Source organism: Strix uralensis, chromosome Z (assembly GCF_047716275.1).
Source record: "Strix uralensis isolate ZFMK-TIS-50842 chromosome Z, bStrUra1, whole genome shotgun sequence".
In the NCBI taxonomy this organism is placed as follows: domain Eukaryota; kingdom Metazoa; phylum Chordata; class Aves; order Strigiformes; family Strigidae; genus Strix; species Strix uralensis.
Genome location: NC_134012.1, coordinates 28,030,447 through 28,046,633, shown reverse-complemented (window position 1 = coordinate 28,046,633; position 16,187 = coordinate 28,030,447). Strand labels below are relative to the sequence as shown.

Below are 16,187 nucleotides of genomic sequence, written 5' to 3'. Positions count from 1 at the left end.
ACGCAGGTATACGTTCCTGACTCCTGGGTCTGCTTTCGCACCCACGCCTCTCCTCCGTGGGCAGCAGCCTCCCCGCTGCCTGCCGGGCGCTGGGCGTGCGCGGCCGCAGCAGTCCCAGGAGGCCGGGGCCGGGGCGCTGCTTTGCCCCGCGGCTGCCGCAGGCTTCTCTCTGTTCCCGGGTGGCTGGCGGCGGCGGCCGGCGTGCCGCCGGCCGGTACTGAGGGGCTCGCGTTTTGTCGTCCCCAGGCTCCTGACGGTGTGGGACGCACCGGGGGAAGGCTGACGGCGGCCGGGGGCGTGTCCGGCGCTCGGAGGACGAGGGGCGGGTCTTCGGGCCGCATTACGTTCGCCGTGACTCAGTCTGCTCGGCGCGGAGCACAGCGGGCGGTGGCGGCGGGAGCAGGTCGGTGTCGGTCGTGCGTCCGGCGGCGGGCCCGGGCGGTTGGTGGGGGGTGCCTGGCGGGGTGCGCGCCGCGGGGGTGAGAGCCGGAGCGGGCTGGGCGCCGCGGTCCCCCCCTCGCTCCCTTCGGCCTGCCTTCCTTTCCGCCCTCCGCCGGCCTGGGCCCTGCCGCGCCGCGTTGGACCTAACCGCGGCCGCCTGTTGTCTGGTGTTTTCCAGCGAGCCAAGATGGAGTACGAGTGGAAGCCCGACGAGCAGGGGCTCCAGCAGATCCTGCAGCTGCTCAAGGAGTCCCAGTCCCCGGACACCACCACGCAGAGAGCCGTGCAACAAGTATCCTTGGCCGAGGCCTGCGCCGCGCGGGTGGGGCGGGCAGAGCGGGACCGCGACGGGCCCGGGCGGGCGCTGGGGAGGCCGGGGGCGGCGGGCGCGGGGAGCGCGGCCTGCGCGGCAGCAGGCCGGCGCTGCGGCAGGCGGCGGCCGGGCCGGGCCGGGCCTGCTCTGCGCTGCCCGGGGAGCCGGCATAGAGCGGTGGGCCGAGCCTCCGCCGGAGCGGGTGGCTGTGGCGCGGCGTTTGAACAGCCGAGGCGGTCCGGGGGCCGCCTCCCCCCCGGCGGGGGCCCGGGCACCTGTCGCGAGCCCGGAGCCAGGGGCCGGGTTTGGGTTTTTTGGGTGGGGTTTTTTTCGGTTTTGTTTTTTGGGTGGTTTGGGGTTTTTTTTCCTTTTTAAAGCCCAGGCTCTGGCGCGGCTCCGCCGGTTCCTCTGCCACTTTCCCGGGTTCCCCCACGTTGGGCCGGCGCGCGGCCCTCGCCCCGGCGGATCCCGCCGAGGGGGCCGGGGTGCCCCGCGGCCCGCCGGGCAGAGCGGGCGGCGCCGCAAGGGGTGCCCGTCGCCCCTGCGGCAAAGCCGGGGCGAGCAGGGGCCTCCTGAGGTAATCCGGCACCGGGATTCGAGGCGAAAGCCGTATCTGGGGGGGGGAGTGCCCCTGGTGGAGCCGCTGCCTGCGCTCCCTCGTTGGCCTGCTGGCTCTGACACTACGCATTCTGCTGTGTTGTGAGGATATTTCTGCTTGCCTAGAAGCCCGAGCCTGAAATACTGCTTCTTGCACTCGTTAAAATTTACGGGAAGGGGGAAATCTACTGTGTGTGGCTTCTTGTGCTGCTCTGCAGTGCATTTGGTGTTTGTCTTGTGGATTGTTGGGTTTTTTACTCCCCTAAGTCTCTCTTGATTGTAGAAATGATGAAATAGCCAGGTTTTAAGGAACAAAGATCAAGAGAGTAAAATTGTAAATTAAGACTAGCAGAAGCATAGCTCTTGAAAAATAAAACTCTCCTCTACTGTCCCCTGCTCCTTGAGCTAGCCATATAAGTGCTTTAAAATATCTAGAAATTCTATGAAGAATATTTTATCATCTTGATCCCTTTTTATTAAAGGCATTTGCTTGAAGGTCTTCACAGAAGGCAACAATTTAAGTTGTTGAGAACATACATATGTGTATATATATTTACATTATTTTAAGAGTTTAGCTTGAAGCCAAATTTGCTCTATTTCTAGGCTTTCAGAACAGATGCGGTCAACCTTAGGAAGGCTTCTGCCCTTTGTCTGAAAGGTGAAGGTAGTTTTCATCTTGATCATCCTGTTCTTGGAGCTATGTTTCAGATTTTTAAGATGCTATTTCTTCCTTTGAAAAATCGAGCAGTGTCTGACCAAGTAAAGTGTTATGATAATGCCCCAGATGTAAACTGATGTTCTTTAGTATTTAACATACAAAAGTGTTTATAGCAACAGTATTTACAGTGTAGCTTTAATGTAAAATTACATTTTAAAGCTCTGCTTCAGATAACAGCATCTAGTTTGTTTATTGAAAAATAACAGTGTAGAAGTAGGATGAGCAATATCGGTGATGCTGTCTGTCTTGAAGATGAGTAGAAATAGACTGAACAAAAGTGCTGTTAACTGATGTTTGAAATTCTTTTTAAATGGTAGTGGTGACTCACTGCTGTGCTGAGATACCTGTGCTTTCAAGGAGGTCCTCATATGTTAGCCTGTGAAGTTTAGAGAAGTGGCACACTTTTACCATTGTATTATACATCAGTTTGGGAAAATGTTCTAATACAACTTGACAGGACATGTCCTATAATTAAAAAAAAAATTAAAATAGATGTATATGTATATATGTCCTTTGAGACTGTTTCCACAAAAAATTTCTGATGGCTATTGTATTGTAGAATGCGACTTAGTAGCATGTCCAAGCAGAGTGGTTGTTAGTGATTTCAAATTTAAAGTACTGTCAGTCCATAATTTTTTGTAAGATTATCAGTGTGTTGATTCTGTCATGCTCTTTCTTTATGATACCGTTTTGGCACATTTGGGTGCTTAGAACTCAGATGTAACAAAGTGGGGAGTGTAGGTTAGCCAAAACCCTTTGTTAACAGTTATGAATTGGTAAGGCTTCAGATATTTTTCAAATGGAGGTGTTAGATGTTTCTTGGAGTAAAAAAAAAAAAAAAAAAAAAAAGTGGGTGAAGAAGTTGTTAAGAAAATATGGCCTATAAGCTATTCTTTGATAAGTGTTTTCTCATTAAGTTTCTATTAAATACTGCTGTTCAGTTCTTTCTGCTCACTGCCTGCACCTACCTATTTGATCCATTGAAATTCAGAGATCTTAGTAACGTTCAGCTGACTATTTTGGTGATTATGGTGTTGAACCTTGGAGAAGAAAAAAATTTTGAAACATGCTACCCTCTTCTTGGCTGTTCCTGAAAGAGCTGTTTGGCTTGGCACCTTTGACAACAGTCTTTGGGTGTGTGGTTTTTCATTTCTAGAGGCTATGTAGAGGCCGTTATTTTCGCTTGCCCTGACCATCCTCCTGTTTACGTTCCACCTTCTGTGTGTTTCACAGCAAAGGAGCTTGTGGCTGTGATAAGTATGCTTTACTGTTTTGCTAAGTGGAAAAAGGGCAGGCTTTTCTGTAGAAGTTACTACTTGAGATAAACAACCTATATACCTAAACATGGAGTTTAAGTTGGTCACTGGAAGGAAATGGATCCTTTATAACTTTACTGGGCCATCAAGTCCTAACGTACATGTGTTTGCCTGATGTTTAGCTACTTCAAATGGTTAGAGATTTAGCTAAATGTCAAGTAAAGTAAATGCCTGAGGAGTAAATAATCTTACTTCTTCTAAAAATCATTCTTTGTTAAATGTCTTGTTTGGCATACTGATGGTATCTAGTAGGTGTAGTAACTTAGAGGTGACACTACACTGACTTAAAAGAGGTTTTCATTGATGAAAGCTCAGGCTGTGCCTAGTTAACATCATAAAGAAGTATATGTCTAATATTAAAATAAGTAGCTTATCAAAATCATAGCTCTTGCATTATAATGCTGAAATGCTCTTAGGTATTTTGGAGGGGGAAAAAAAGATGTATTATGGGATTGTGTCTCAGTGTATTCCTTGGGTTTGGTGGGCTTCTCAGTGTAGATGTTGAAATCTGAAATGGTACAGAGGAAGCTTTTTTTTAATGGCTTTACAAATATTTTTAAGGATCTGTTAATTTCTGTGTCTGTCCCTGGATTATTTTCTTGTCAGATGTCCCCATAATTAAAAGTTATTGCTTCAGTAAGGAAATCATAGAAACTGTTTTTAGATTGTTCATACTCTGTATATTATGAGCTTATAGTAACAGCTGGTTGAAATGATGCAGCAGTACATAACTCATTTAATAATCTTTGTATCCAGAAAGCTATAAATGCTGTGTGTGAAGATTCAACTTTCCTTAACAGTTTCTTTCTTCAGAAACTAGAACAACTCAATCAGTATCCAGATTTCAACAACTACCTGATTTTTGTTCTTACGAAGCTGAAGTCTGAAGGTAAGTTCTTGAGATATTGACTGTTTTATTCTCCCTTTTTTTAAAAAAAATTATTTAGCTTGAAGAAATAGGAAGCTTATGCCTGTAGTCAGTTTGCTGGTTGGTTGAGCTCCATAGTCATGTAGAACTCATTTATCCTCTTGGGAGTCTTTGTGGAAGAAAAATCTGATAAATTATTGGTGTGTAGTTTCAGTCTTGGAATAGATTCCATTCTAAATGTCCTATGAAATATTCCCAGAAACGTTGGAGCATCATATCTTTATCAGACTGCAGTGAAATTGTGGAATAACTTTGATGAATCATGACTATACAGATTATAAAACATGCTGCTAAATTCAGTTATGATAATGATCTCCCTAGTAATGAGACTGTTAAATATTTTGAAGATCACATACTAGAGTTGTCCGAAGATTATGTCTGTCAGAATCTTAGTTTTGAAGTCTTATTTATAGTAAAATGCAGAAATCAGCTGACTACTTTCAGTTTTATTCTCATGGACTTCACTACAAACTGCATATGACATACTGTGTAACCTATACTAGTTGGTAAATTCAGACAATTCCTTAGTAATGATGAGGGTGTGTGAAAGATTGTCTTTCCAGTGTACTACAGTGGGTGGTGAGCAATTGTGTTGTGCATCGCTTGTTTTGTATATTCTTATTACTATTTTCCCTTTTCTGTCCTGTTAAGTGGTCTTTATCTCAACCCACGAGTTTCAGGTTTTTTTACTGATTATCTCCCACTGTGGAGGGAAGAGTGAGCAAGCAGCTGTGTGGTGTTTAATCGCCAGCTGAGGTTAAACCACTACAATGAAGTCTCTTGTGAGACTGCTGAGAAGCAGCTGTTACTTCAGGGGTGCTGTTGTCATGCATTAGTGACATTTTCAGTCATCATCTTTTGTCCAAAACAACTATTTTTTAAGTTAGTATTCCTTGGTTTGGAAACTTGCAGAATGTTGAGGGTGCCGTAACTGAGTCTCGTGTTGGTGCTTTTCGTACTATTTGCCAGATTCTAACTATCCTGTTACCTTGAAGCTAATCCAACCAATAGTCTTCTGTCATCCCTCATTAGTCCTGCTCAAGCAAGGTAAAGAGTCTGTCAGAACTGCTGTTCAGTAGCTACAGGACTTTTGCATCCTCTTTTGGACCAGTGATGGATGGGTACAACTGGGAAAGACTTCTTTCCTTTCCCCTCCTGAAGAGGGTTCTGTTGGCGATCTGTCCTACAGCCTTGCCAAGTTTGTTGACTAGGGGAAACAACTAGAGTGCTTTACACCATGGATCAAAGCATACCGTTGGAAGTTCATGCTTTTGTTATGGCCATACCATCTTGGCAGAAGGAGCCATGGAAATAAAGTTTCAAACATCACTGACAACTTATTCAGTAAAAATTGAGGTGTTTTGATAGTGCATGAGAAGAAGAGCTTGGTTTGATAGTAGATGGGACTAATCTTTGGTCCAGTTTTTGCTGCTGTTGAAACCACTGCTGAAAAAAACGTGCTTAAGGATACGTTTAGGTGACAGCTCCTGAATGTGGGAATTCTGTACTGGTTGATTGATATGTGTGTTAAATAGCCTCATTTTACTGCAGTAGAGGTTGTACCAAATTGTCTTTGGCCTCACTCTTACGCCTCTGCATGAATGGACAATTCATACTGTAAGTGGAAGTTCTGATTTTGTTTAGGATCTTGTTGACCATAATGACAAAATTCCCAAAATTGTCTGTATCAAAGCCTTACTTTGTTTATACCTTCTGTAAATGAATATACCTATCTAAAATATCAAAAGATTATGTCCATTGTCACTCACCAAGACTATTCTAATCTTCATAAATTCAGTTTGACAGTTGGGGAGTATTGTGTGTGGTGACTCTGTCCTACTCCTGCCATAGTATTTTGTTGATGCAAGTTTGTATCTGGGTACTATGAGATGATCTAGCCTGCTTGCATCAGCAGAGACTACTGTGTTGCCTTCTGGTAACATTTCTCTATTCAACTCTAAGGAGAAACTACGTTGAGACTTTGTAATCTCTCTAGACTATTCCTACTATGTTTCTGCATGTATCCATTCTTTGACTATGATATTCAGGCCTCAGCTAAAAAAGGGAAGCTGTCTTTAAATGGGGTCAGAATTATTGTGGTGTTCTACTTGGCTTAATATGGCCTTCATGATGGTGGATATTTTATATAAAAATTGCAAGAACAACAGTGGTGTCAGAGGTTACCACCTCTTAGGTAAGATTTGACATACCTAATGCCACTCTATGTGGTGAAAAAACAACAGAACTACTGATGTGATATCTATTCTAGTTAAGATTCAGACTGTCCATCCTTATTGCCAAAACACACGTCCTTTCTCAGATCTACCTTTTATCCTTCTTAGACAAGAGACAAAGGGCATGATTAATTTGTGTGCAGTTTTGTAACGTTTTGCTTTTGGACCTAGGCTAATCGGAAGGTATTGAGACAAATGCATGATGGTCCTAGCAGCTTTCTGTTGGCCTGTATAGCTGTAAATATATATTTTGTTATAGCTATACAAAGCCTTTATGATTCTGATCTTGGATTGTGTTTTAGTGGCTGACTCTTCACTCCGTCCTAATGTGGGAACTCTATAGTCTGTGGTCTCAACAGTGTTGTCTCAGTGGATTGATCATGGCCTGATGTAAGGCTATCACAGTCAAGGATCAGAATTCTTGAGATGAACTTTTAGTCTGAAGGTGAATGAGCTGGGATTGACAACACTGCTTTAGTACACTGCCTTTGTCATAGGCTTTAAGGAGGTCTTTTAAGCTAAAAGCTTTGGAATTCTATAAACCAGTTGAAGATAGAGCAGTGTCTGCAGCTCTTGATCTTGTTCGTGTCATGACTCAGCCGTTCATAGTACCTTACTTTGACATGGAACAGTACCATGGAGGAAGGTCCTGTCCCCACCTCCCCCAGGTTCTTGTTTCAACAGAAATCTGCAGAGATGGTTATTTGTTTTCTGGTAATAATGAGACTAATAACTCATATAGCTCTGTGAGCAGAATTTGAAATGGCTTTTTATAAACTGTTACTGGGATGCGAAGTGGTCTTGTGGGTTTGATGTGAATGTTTTCTGATGAGTGTTGGAATTTAAACTTGATCTGGACAGCAGTTTTCATGAGTCCATTCCATTGTGAACTTTCTTGGCATGTTGGTATTGAAAGATCTTTGAAGCTGAGCAAGAAAAAGACCATTGTGTGAGGTCAGGTTCTAATTCGCCGGCTACCAGTTTCACGAAGGTATCTCTGATGAGCAGGATTAATCCATAAAGGTGTTTCAGCAGCTTTAACTGTTTAATTAAAACAGATGCCCCAGATTAAAACAGAGCAGCATGGTCACACATCAGAGTTCCTTAGATGGTACTCTAACTAGCAGAGAATCAGTTCCTAGTAAGAACTGTTGTATAGCCAAATAGTAGAAAACACTTAAGTTTCTAAAATAATAAAAGATGGTGCTGTGTAAAGGCAACCTATACATGCATGCCACCACATAACCTTCTGTTAAGCTGTACCTATACGATATAGACAGATGGAGAAATAGTCAAAACTTCCAAAGCACGGTACCCTATACAACACCAGTGTTGGTGAGTATCTTGTATTTTATGCTTCCCAGTACTCATTCAGTAATCTAAACAGTATGCTGAATTATTTAATTTGATAACAGTCTTACTTTACTCATCTGATTAATTCTTGTGTTTGAACGGCTTGTGACATTGTCATGTTCTAATAAATAACATTCACCTTTGATGTATTCGGAGAGTGACAAAACGTCTATTCATCTGACCAAGTCATTTCTTCAGATAGATTAATGACTCTAAATCCTAATTCATTCACTGCCAAATGCTGTCTAAGGAACTTCTGTTGGGAACCTCATCATTTATTTTCCCTATGCACTTAGTGCAAAGGTACTTGTCATCTACCCCCCACAACAAAGAAATGCCAAAGAGAGATGACACTACTTTTTAGATGTTCTCAAACCGCAACAGTATCGTGCGATTGTTACGTAGTTTGGGATCTTGTAGTGAATCATACTCTCATCACACTGAATTTCCATTTCTTAAGGATTCTTTTGCTCTCTATAATAAGAGTTCTAGCACTGATTTAACTACAGGATCAGGAGGTGATCCATAAAATGGCATTAGAGAGGAAAGGTGCTGAGACAACCAGTTTGGGGTGGTATGATAGAGAAGCTGAAAGTAGCAGTGAAACCAGAGGATTAGTTCTTAAAACTTTTAATGTTTTTGCAAGCCTGTAGAGATGTACAGATTTTGCATTCTAATTGACGTGTGGTCATTATTAGTTAGAATACTGAAACTTCCATAACTAACCAACAAGCTAATTGTTGGTCAGCAGTTCAACACCTTCCTGTATTGTACATGTCTTAGTTAACTATTTACAACACCATCTTCAGAAATATAGCGGTTTCTACTTATTGTTCAATGACTATGTAACACTCAGCATCAGGGGAACATTTCCAGCTTTGTTTTGGTGTCTTACAGACATTCCTAAACTTAGGCAGTTGTGTCAAATTATTTTCCATGACTCACATGAGTCAATTGAGCACTGATTAATTTCAGACTAACCACTACATTTCAAGGTCATTTATGTATTCAGATTCACTGAGTATTTTGAAACATTGTTAATCCTGCTTCTGACATGATAGTAAAACATACCAGTTTAAGCCAAAAGTGTTATACTTAAGGTTACTTAAAAGTTCAGCATCCAAAAAAAAAAGTAGGATCTTTTTCTGCTAGGAAGCTCATTAAGAGGTCTCTGTACTGTATTCTTATGCATTAGGACAGAAGAAATTACTCCTCCTCTACTTCCGTATGACACTGCTCTGGTGGGATCATTATTTTTGGTTTAGTTCTTTTGAAATAGTCTCTCATTAATGGATCAGAAATCTTCATGCACAACAGTGTCACTAATCATGATTTTTGTCACACTTTGTATTTGTACATATTAAATCTTGTTAAAGCACACAGAATGATAGCTTATTTCTGAAAAAGGCTTAACAGCTTTAAGACTGAACTCAGCAGAGCAGTTTTGCTTTAGAAAAAGTCTCACCCTGACATTTAAAGTTGCCAGTATCACAAGAATAATAGGTCAAAATATAGCTATGCTTATAATCATTATATCACAGTCTGTGAGTGGATAAATGCTACCCTCATCCCAGTTGCTCAGTTCGTTTAGTAAGCTAGGGAGTTATGCTCTAAGGAAGAGAGGATGAAAAGGCATGGTGAAACAAATGCTCACCTGGACTTGCAGGTGAGCTACAAAAACCTAGTTGCTTTCACATATGCACCTTGTGTCATCCAAACCCTCATTAGCAAAAATACGGCTGAGGGCACATTATAGTTCTTAAAAGCACTGCAATAGCCCTAAAATAATTGAAATGTGTAATGTGGGTATGCATCCATTTGTTCTGTCTGTAAATCATTGAAATCTGGAACTAGTATTAAGTCTTGCAATAGAATTGAAAATTTACTGAGAACTGAATGATGATTATGTGATATGGCTTTATTATAAAGTGAGGCAATGTGAGAGGGGAATCTTCCACTGATGAAATGATTTGGCACCAATGATGATATTAAATGCCAGAGGTCTGCTTTGCTTTCCTTCTTTTTCTTGTACTACATGTTCTTGTCAACTCTCTATGCTTCCAGGTTGACTGAGATAGAAGGAGGCAAGTCTGTGATCTTTTTTCATGGCTGCAGCATATGGCTGGCAGAACTTACTGTAGAATCTATGAAGACTAAAGAGTGTCTTACTCAGCTCTTAGGCCATCTGCCTGTAATCTCAGTGTTACAGCAAGAACTCCATCTAGACCTATATTACTGTCTTCTGACAACATAGCTGTGAAGTTGCTGAACACCCTGGATTCCATAAATATCCTTGTGCAGTCATATCATAAAATCTTTTTCTCAAATTAAGATTTTGATTATGGTGTGGGGTTTTCTGTGTGTTTTTTTTTTTTTAAATGTCTGCATATCATAGAATCATCATATCATAGGATGGTTTGGGTTGGAAGGGACTTTAAATATCATCTAGTTCCACCCCCCCTGCCATGGGCAGGGACACCTTCCACTAGCCCAGGTTGCTCAAAGCCCCGTCCAACCTGGCCTTGAATACTGCAAGGGAGGGGACAGCCACAACTTCTCTGGACAGCCTCTTCCAGTCTTGCTATGCTCACAGTAAAGAATTTCTTCCTTATATCTCATCTAAATCTACCCTCTTTCAATTTAAAACCATTACCTCTCATCCTATCACTATACTCCCCATCTTTCCTGTAGCTCCCTTTAAGTACTGGAAGGCTGCTGTAAGGTCTCTTTGGAGCCCTCTCTTCTCCAGGCTGAACAACCCCAACTCTCTCAGCCTGTCCTCACAGGGGAGGTGCTCCAGCCCCCTGATCATCTTCATGGCCTCCTCTGGACCCACTCAAACAGGTCCGTGTCCTTCCTATGTTGGGGGCCCCAGAGATGGACACAGCACTGCAGGTGGGGTCTCATGAGAGTGGATTAGAGGGGGAGAATCCCCTCCCTCAACCTGCTGGCCACACTTCTCTTGAGGCAGCCCAGGACATGGTTGGCTTTCTGGGCTATGAGCGCACATTGCTGGCTCACAGTCAGTTTTCCATCCACTGATACCCCCAAGCCCTTCTCTGCAGGGCTGCTCTCAATCCACTCATCATTGCCCAGCCTGTGTTTGTGCTTGGGATTGCCCCGACCCATGTTCAGGACCTTGTGCTTGGTTTTGTTAAACTTCATGATGTTCACTCTGGCCCACCTCTCAAGCCTGTCCAGGTCCCTCTGGATGCCATCCTTTCCCTCCAGTGTGTCGACCTCACCACACAGCTTGGTGTCATCAGCAAACTTGCTCAGGGTGCACTCAGTGCCACTGTTCATATCATAACATTGTGGGTGTTCTGAAAGGCTTGATGTTGTGACGCAGTAACTTTTGTTTGAAAATACTTTATATTTGAAAGTTGTATCTCTTATTTTGCTTATCCTTATTTCTGTTGGGATGTTAATAGTTTTGAAGGCCTGTGTCCTGGTTTTGGCTGGGATAGAGTTAATTTTCTTCCCAGTAGCTGGTACAGTGCTGTCTTTCGGATTCAGTGTGAGAATAATGTTGGTAACACACTGATCTTTTAGGTGTTGCTGATCTGAGCTTATCCTGTGTTAAGGATATTTCAGTTTCCCACGCCCTGCCAGCGAGCAGGTGCACAAGAAGCTGGGAGGGAGCATGGCCAGGACAGGTGACCTCAACTAGCCAAAGGGCTATTCCATACCATAGGAAGTCATGCTCAGTACATAAACTGGGGGGAGTTGGCTGGGGGGGAATCGCTGCTGCGGCATTGGTCAGCGGGTGGTGAGCAATTGCATTGTGCATCATTTTGTCTTTTCCTGGGTTTTATTTCTCTATCTCTTTTTTATTATACTGCTTTTCATTATTATTATTATTATTTATTATTATTATTTTATTTTATGCTTAAACTGTTCTTATCTCTACCTACGAGTTTTACTTTTTTTTCAGGTTCTCTTCCCCATCCCACTGGGAGGGGGAAGGAGTGAGCGAGTTCCTACAGTATCAGTGTTGCAGCAAGACAGTCAGTATAATCAGAATGTCTAAATGTCTTTGACCAATTTCTTTCATGAGACTCCTATATCCTATGACTTCAGATCTATTCCTTGCCTGTATCTCCATACAAATTCTATATTTTAAGAGAAAGTTTTGTAATACTGATATTCTAATTTTGAATAAAGAGAAATAGTGAACTCTGAATCTGAAAATCTTTAGTATGTGAATTGATGGGTGTAGCTGGAGGAAGAGATAAGGAAATTAAGATTAATATCTATATAAGCTTTGCTCTTGCTGCATTGTTCTGGAAATCTGCCTTATTCCTATGAGCTGCTTGGAGGTTGACTGTAATTATTTTCTGTTGCAGATGAACCAACACGTTCCTTGAGTGGTCTCATCTTGAAGAACAATGTAAAAGCACATTTTCACAACTTTCCCAGTGGGGTAACTGACTTCATTAAAAGTGAATGTCTGAACAACATTGGTGATTCCTCCCCCTTAATTAGAGCTACTGTAGGTAAGTTTGCTCTTTTTGCTGTCTTCTGCATACTGAAAATGTTACTGATATGCGTGAGCTGCACTAGTGGCATAAAGAGTTATTAAACCTCTAAAACCGTTTGCTTTTGATAATTGTCACAATTCGCCGTGCTTTAACGCTGATATTTATCTTTAGTGTGAATATACCGAAGTCATACTTTTCTTCCTGTTCTCTTTAGTGATTTAGCAATTCAGTTCATATCTCTTGAAATGTAACTGAACGTAAGTTTATTTGATACCACTAAAATTGAGCTTGCTGCTGATTTCTATACCTAAAACCAGGAACAAGGTAAAGGTCTGACTTGAGAACTATTTCAGTACTCTGCTTACATGTTAGCTGGTTTCCTGTGCCCTGCCACCGTATGCACAGACATCGATATCCCTTCAGGGAATCATCATACTATGCATAACGCATTTACATAATGAGCTTCTGGTTTTAAATACCTTCTGTCAAGAAAACAGTAAATAAAATGTGTACAGAACGTCATAGAATCACAGAATGGTTTGGGTTGGAAGGGACCTTAAAAAACCTCTCATTGAACTAGATGATCTTTATTACATGGATTTCTGATTTTGTAGATACTTTACTTTAGTACACCTCTTCCATAAAATATGCATATTTGTGTTATTTTTACCTATTTCTCTGTAAAGTTGCTTTTCTGTCTGTTCTTTAAGAATATGATTTCCTCCAACTGCTACAATCATTGTACTAGTTTTCCGTGTCCACTCAAAAGAATAGAAAAAAGTAAAATAAATACATATTTGAGTATAGTAGAGAAAATGGGTGTGTGGGTGTCAGTTCAGAAAGAAGTTCAGCTTGTATCAGCTGACTCCTCTTATAAAATAACCTACCAGTTACTGCTTCTTTAGAATGCTTTGCTTTTTCTATAGGATTCCTTCTCCAGACATCTGTGTTATAGACTATGAACTAGAAAAAAATGCTCATCTTGGCTTTTTCCTCCTGTCTTGTCACTTGTGATGCTGCTTTGCTATGAATTTTATTAATCTCCCCTTTTCTTGATGAGAGTAGAAACAAGTCTTTGAGCGGCAGGTACTTTTGTGATTTCACGTTGTAGAAGAGTTATGCTTGCCTCTTTGTTCATAGGAGTTGTCAGTGGAGTACAATGGAGTTGACTAAAGAGTATATTCCAGCTCCCTTTGGATTGCTGTTTTAGGGTTGTTGGGTGGGGTTTTTTTTTTGGGGGGTGGGGGGGGGGGAGTTGTTTGTTTTCAAGGACTTATTCTTTGATTTCTCCTAGTACTAAAGGTTTGTGGATTACTAGCTCAGTTACTGTTCAGCTTTAACTGATACTTGCAGGGATTATTCAAGCATGTATGAACTCTGAAGATGAGTAGCAACTGATGAACTGTATACTTGCATAAAAATTGCTGTTTAGCACATGCTTTGCACCCTGCCCTTTAAAGTAATTAAAAACTAGATCCTTGTAGCCTTCTGTCTTAATAGTGAAGTTGGTCCAGTACCCACTGGTCTTATGGTATTAGCTAGGGGTAGATATATTACTACCTACCTAGGCTGCCTTGTTAGCATATGAGTTGGCACATGCTAGTTTGAGCTGCTCTTTGAGATACTTAACGGTTTTTGCAGTTCAAGGACTATCAATTTCATTTGCTAACTGCAAATAGGATCTCTGGAATTCTGAGAGGAAGATGAGCAAGTACATCAATACAGCATCAGAGGAGATTTAATGCGGCATTCACTCTCCTTTGTGGTCTCTAGCATCTAGTGCTGACCAGACAAAAGCTGATACCTTTTGGCCAAGATGGAGGCAAGCTGATTAATCCCATCCTCAGAAGACACTTCACTGAGAAAAATGAGCATGGCAATAGAGTTGATTTTAGAACTGTGACTTGAGACCAAATAGTAACTACATGTTGTTGTATCCTTACTTACCTTTTCCCTATTTTAATCCCCAAATGAGTAAGAGTATGAAATTTTTCTGTGCTGTGTGGTACAGGTTTTAAAACCCCATGTGCTAATGTTGAAATACGGATTCAAATTTCAAAAAAAGATTGCTGCATGTGTTGAGGACACACAAAACTTACCAGGAAATGCATGCATCTTTTTAGGAAGTGTCTGTAACTGTTCCTAAAACTTTCTGGAGATTCTAGTCTGGGCAGGACCTTAGTGTAGCTACTGCTTAAAAGGAAGCAGTGGAAATAGTTTGAGTGTTTAAGAGCAGTGGCGGAACTGGAGAGCTTCACTACAGAAGGAAAGTGAAAGCTCATTGCACTGTGAGGGGGAATTTTGTTATGAAATTCAGCTTTTTAGAATTAAGGAGTTCAGAAATCAACTTCAGGGGCTACAGAGGCAAAATACTGCCCCAAAAACCCCAACCTTCCCCCATCCTGTTATTAGTATGTAAGTACTGAAGCATAGCTGGTTTTTCTTTGTTTAATTTTTTTATTGTAGAATTGATGCTGTAAACTGGGGGTGCATTTAATTGAAACAGTGACATAAAAGATGCTGTCATGCAATTACGCTTATGTTTTTAACAATTTCTGACATCCCTCTGGAGTTTGTTCTCTTGTATGTTTACTGCTCAATTAGCCTAGCTGCTATATTCATTAGATATCACATTTGTCGAATGAAATATCAACAGATTCTGTAATACTGCTTTGAAGTTCATTACAAATCAAGACCATCTTTATAAAGACTTTCAATTTCAGATTTCTAACCTTGTAGCTTAGGTCAGAAGGAAAGGCCTGTTTTAACTGTCAGCTCTAGCCCAAACCTGCCAAAAAGCTGCAAGCTACTAAATTGACTATTTCTTTACTTTGATTATTCTTCTGATGTCCATCTTTTGGTGTCTGAAGTGTTGCAGGGAAAGCCACAAAGGCTAATTTCTGGTGTCTTCTGTTCTCTGCTGGCCAAATAAAGCAGCAGGTGGGTGGGAAAAATTTCACATTTGAAAGAAGATGAAGCTCCTTAGAAGCCCATGAAGATTCCTTTTAACATGAACATAATTGCCTAAAACTTAATTTTATGTGGCTGTTTTCTCATTGTTCTTAAAACCTTTTGGAAAGCTTCAAATGCTATAGCTATTGCCTCTTGTCCTGGTTTCAGCTGGATGGTTAATTTTTCTTTGTAGTAGCTAGAATAGTGCTGTGCTTTGGATTCAGTATGGGATTTGGTATGAGAAGAATGTTGATAATACACTGATGTTTTCAGTTGTTGCTAAGAGATCAAGGAGTCTCCAGCTGTCCATGTCCTGCCTGTGCGCAGGTGTACAAGAAGCTGGGAGTGGGCACAGCCAGAGCAACAGACCCAAATTGGCCAGTGTAATATTCCATATTGTGCGATGTCATGCTTAGTATATAGAGCAGGGTTGGATGGGAAGGAAGGGGTTCTCTCTTGCTTGCTGGGATTGTGGTTTTGGGATCTTGGTTTTTTTGGGATCGCTAGCTGGGAACAGGCTGGATATTAGTCAGCAGGTGGTGAGCAATCGAATTGTGCATTACCAGTTTGTATTTTCTATTATTGTTATTATTGTTTTATTTTATTTCAGTTGTTAAACTGTTTTTATCTCAACCTACAAGTTTCCTTACCTTTACTCCTCCCATTCGCTCCCCCATTCCTCAGGCAGGGGAGGGTGAGTGACCAGCTGTGTGGTGTTTGAGGGCTGGGTCTAAACCACAACACCTCTCAAGTTCTTGATAGTCTGATACTTATTTTTTTTTTAATCCTCACCAAAGTGTCTCTTTATCATTTCCAGAACACCACCATAATGTTAAATGGCTTCTCTGCAGACC

At 41.7% G+C, this 16,187-nt stretch overlaps 1 protein-coding gene across 3 annotated transcripts in view; it reads left to right on the top strand.

Moving 5' to 3' along the window:
- The first annotated feature begins 247 nt into the window (after window positions 1-247).
- Window positions 248-16,187, top strand: part of TNPO1 (transportin 1) — a 62,476-nt gene continuing 46,536 nt past the window's right edge. For all 3 annotated transcript variants that reach the window (XR_012627230.1, XR_012627231.1, XM_074857111.1), the window contains exons 1-4: window positions 248-403; window positions 620-733; window positions 4,199-4,274; window positions 12,247-12,396. Coding sequence is in view for 1 of the 3 variants with exons in the window: in XM_074857111.1 (XP_074713212.1) it covers window positions 629-733; window positions 4,199-4,274; window positions 12,247-12,396 (331 nt within the window). In the remaining 2 variants the exon portion in view is untranslated. The remainder of the gene's footprint in view (window positions 404-619; window positions 734-4,198; window positions 4,275-12,246; window positions 12,397-16,187) is intronic.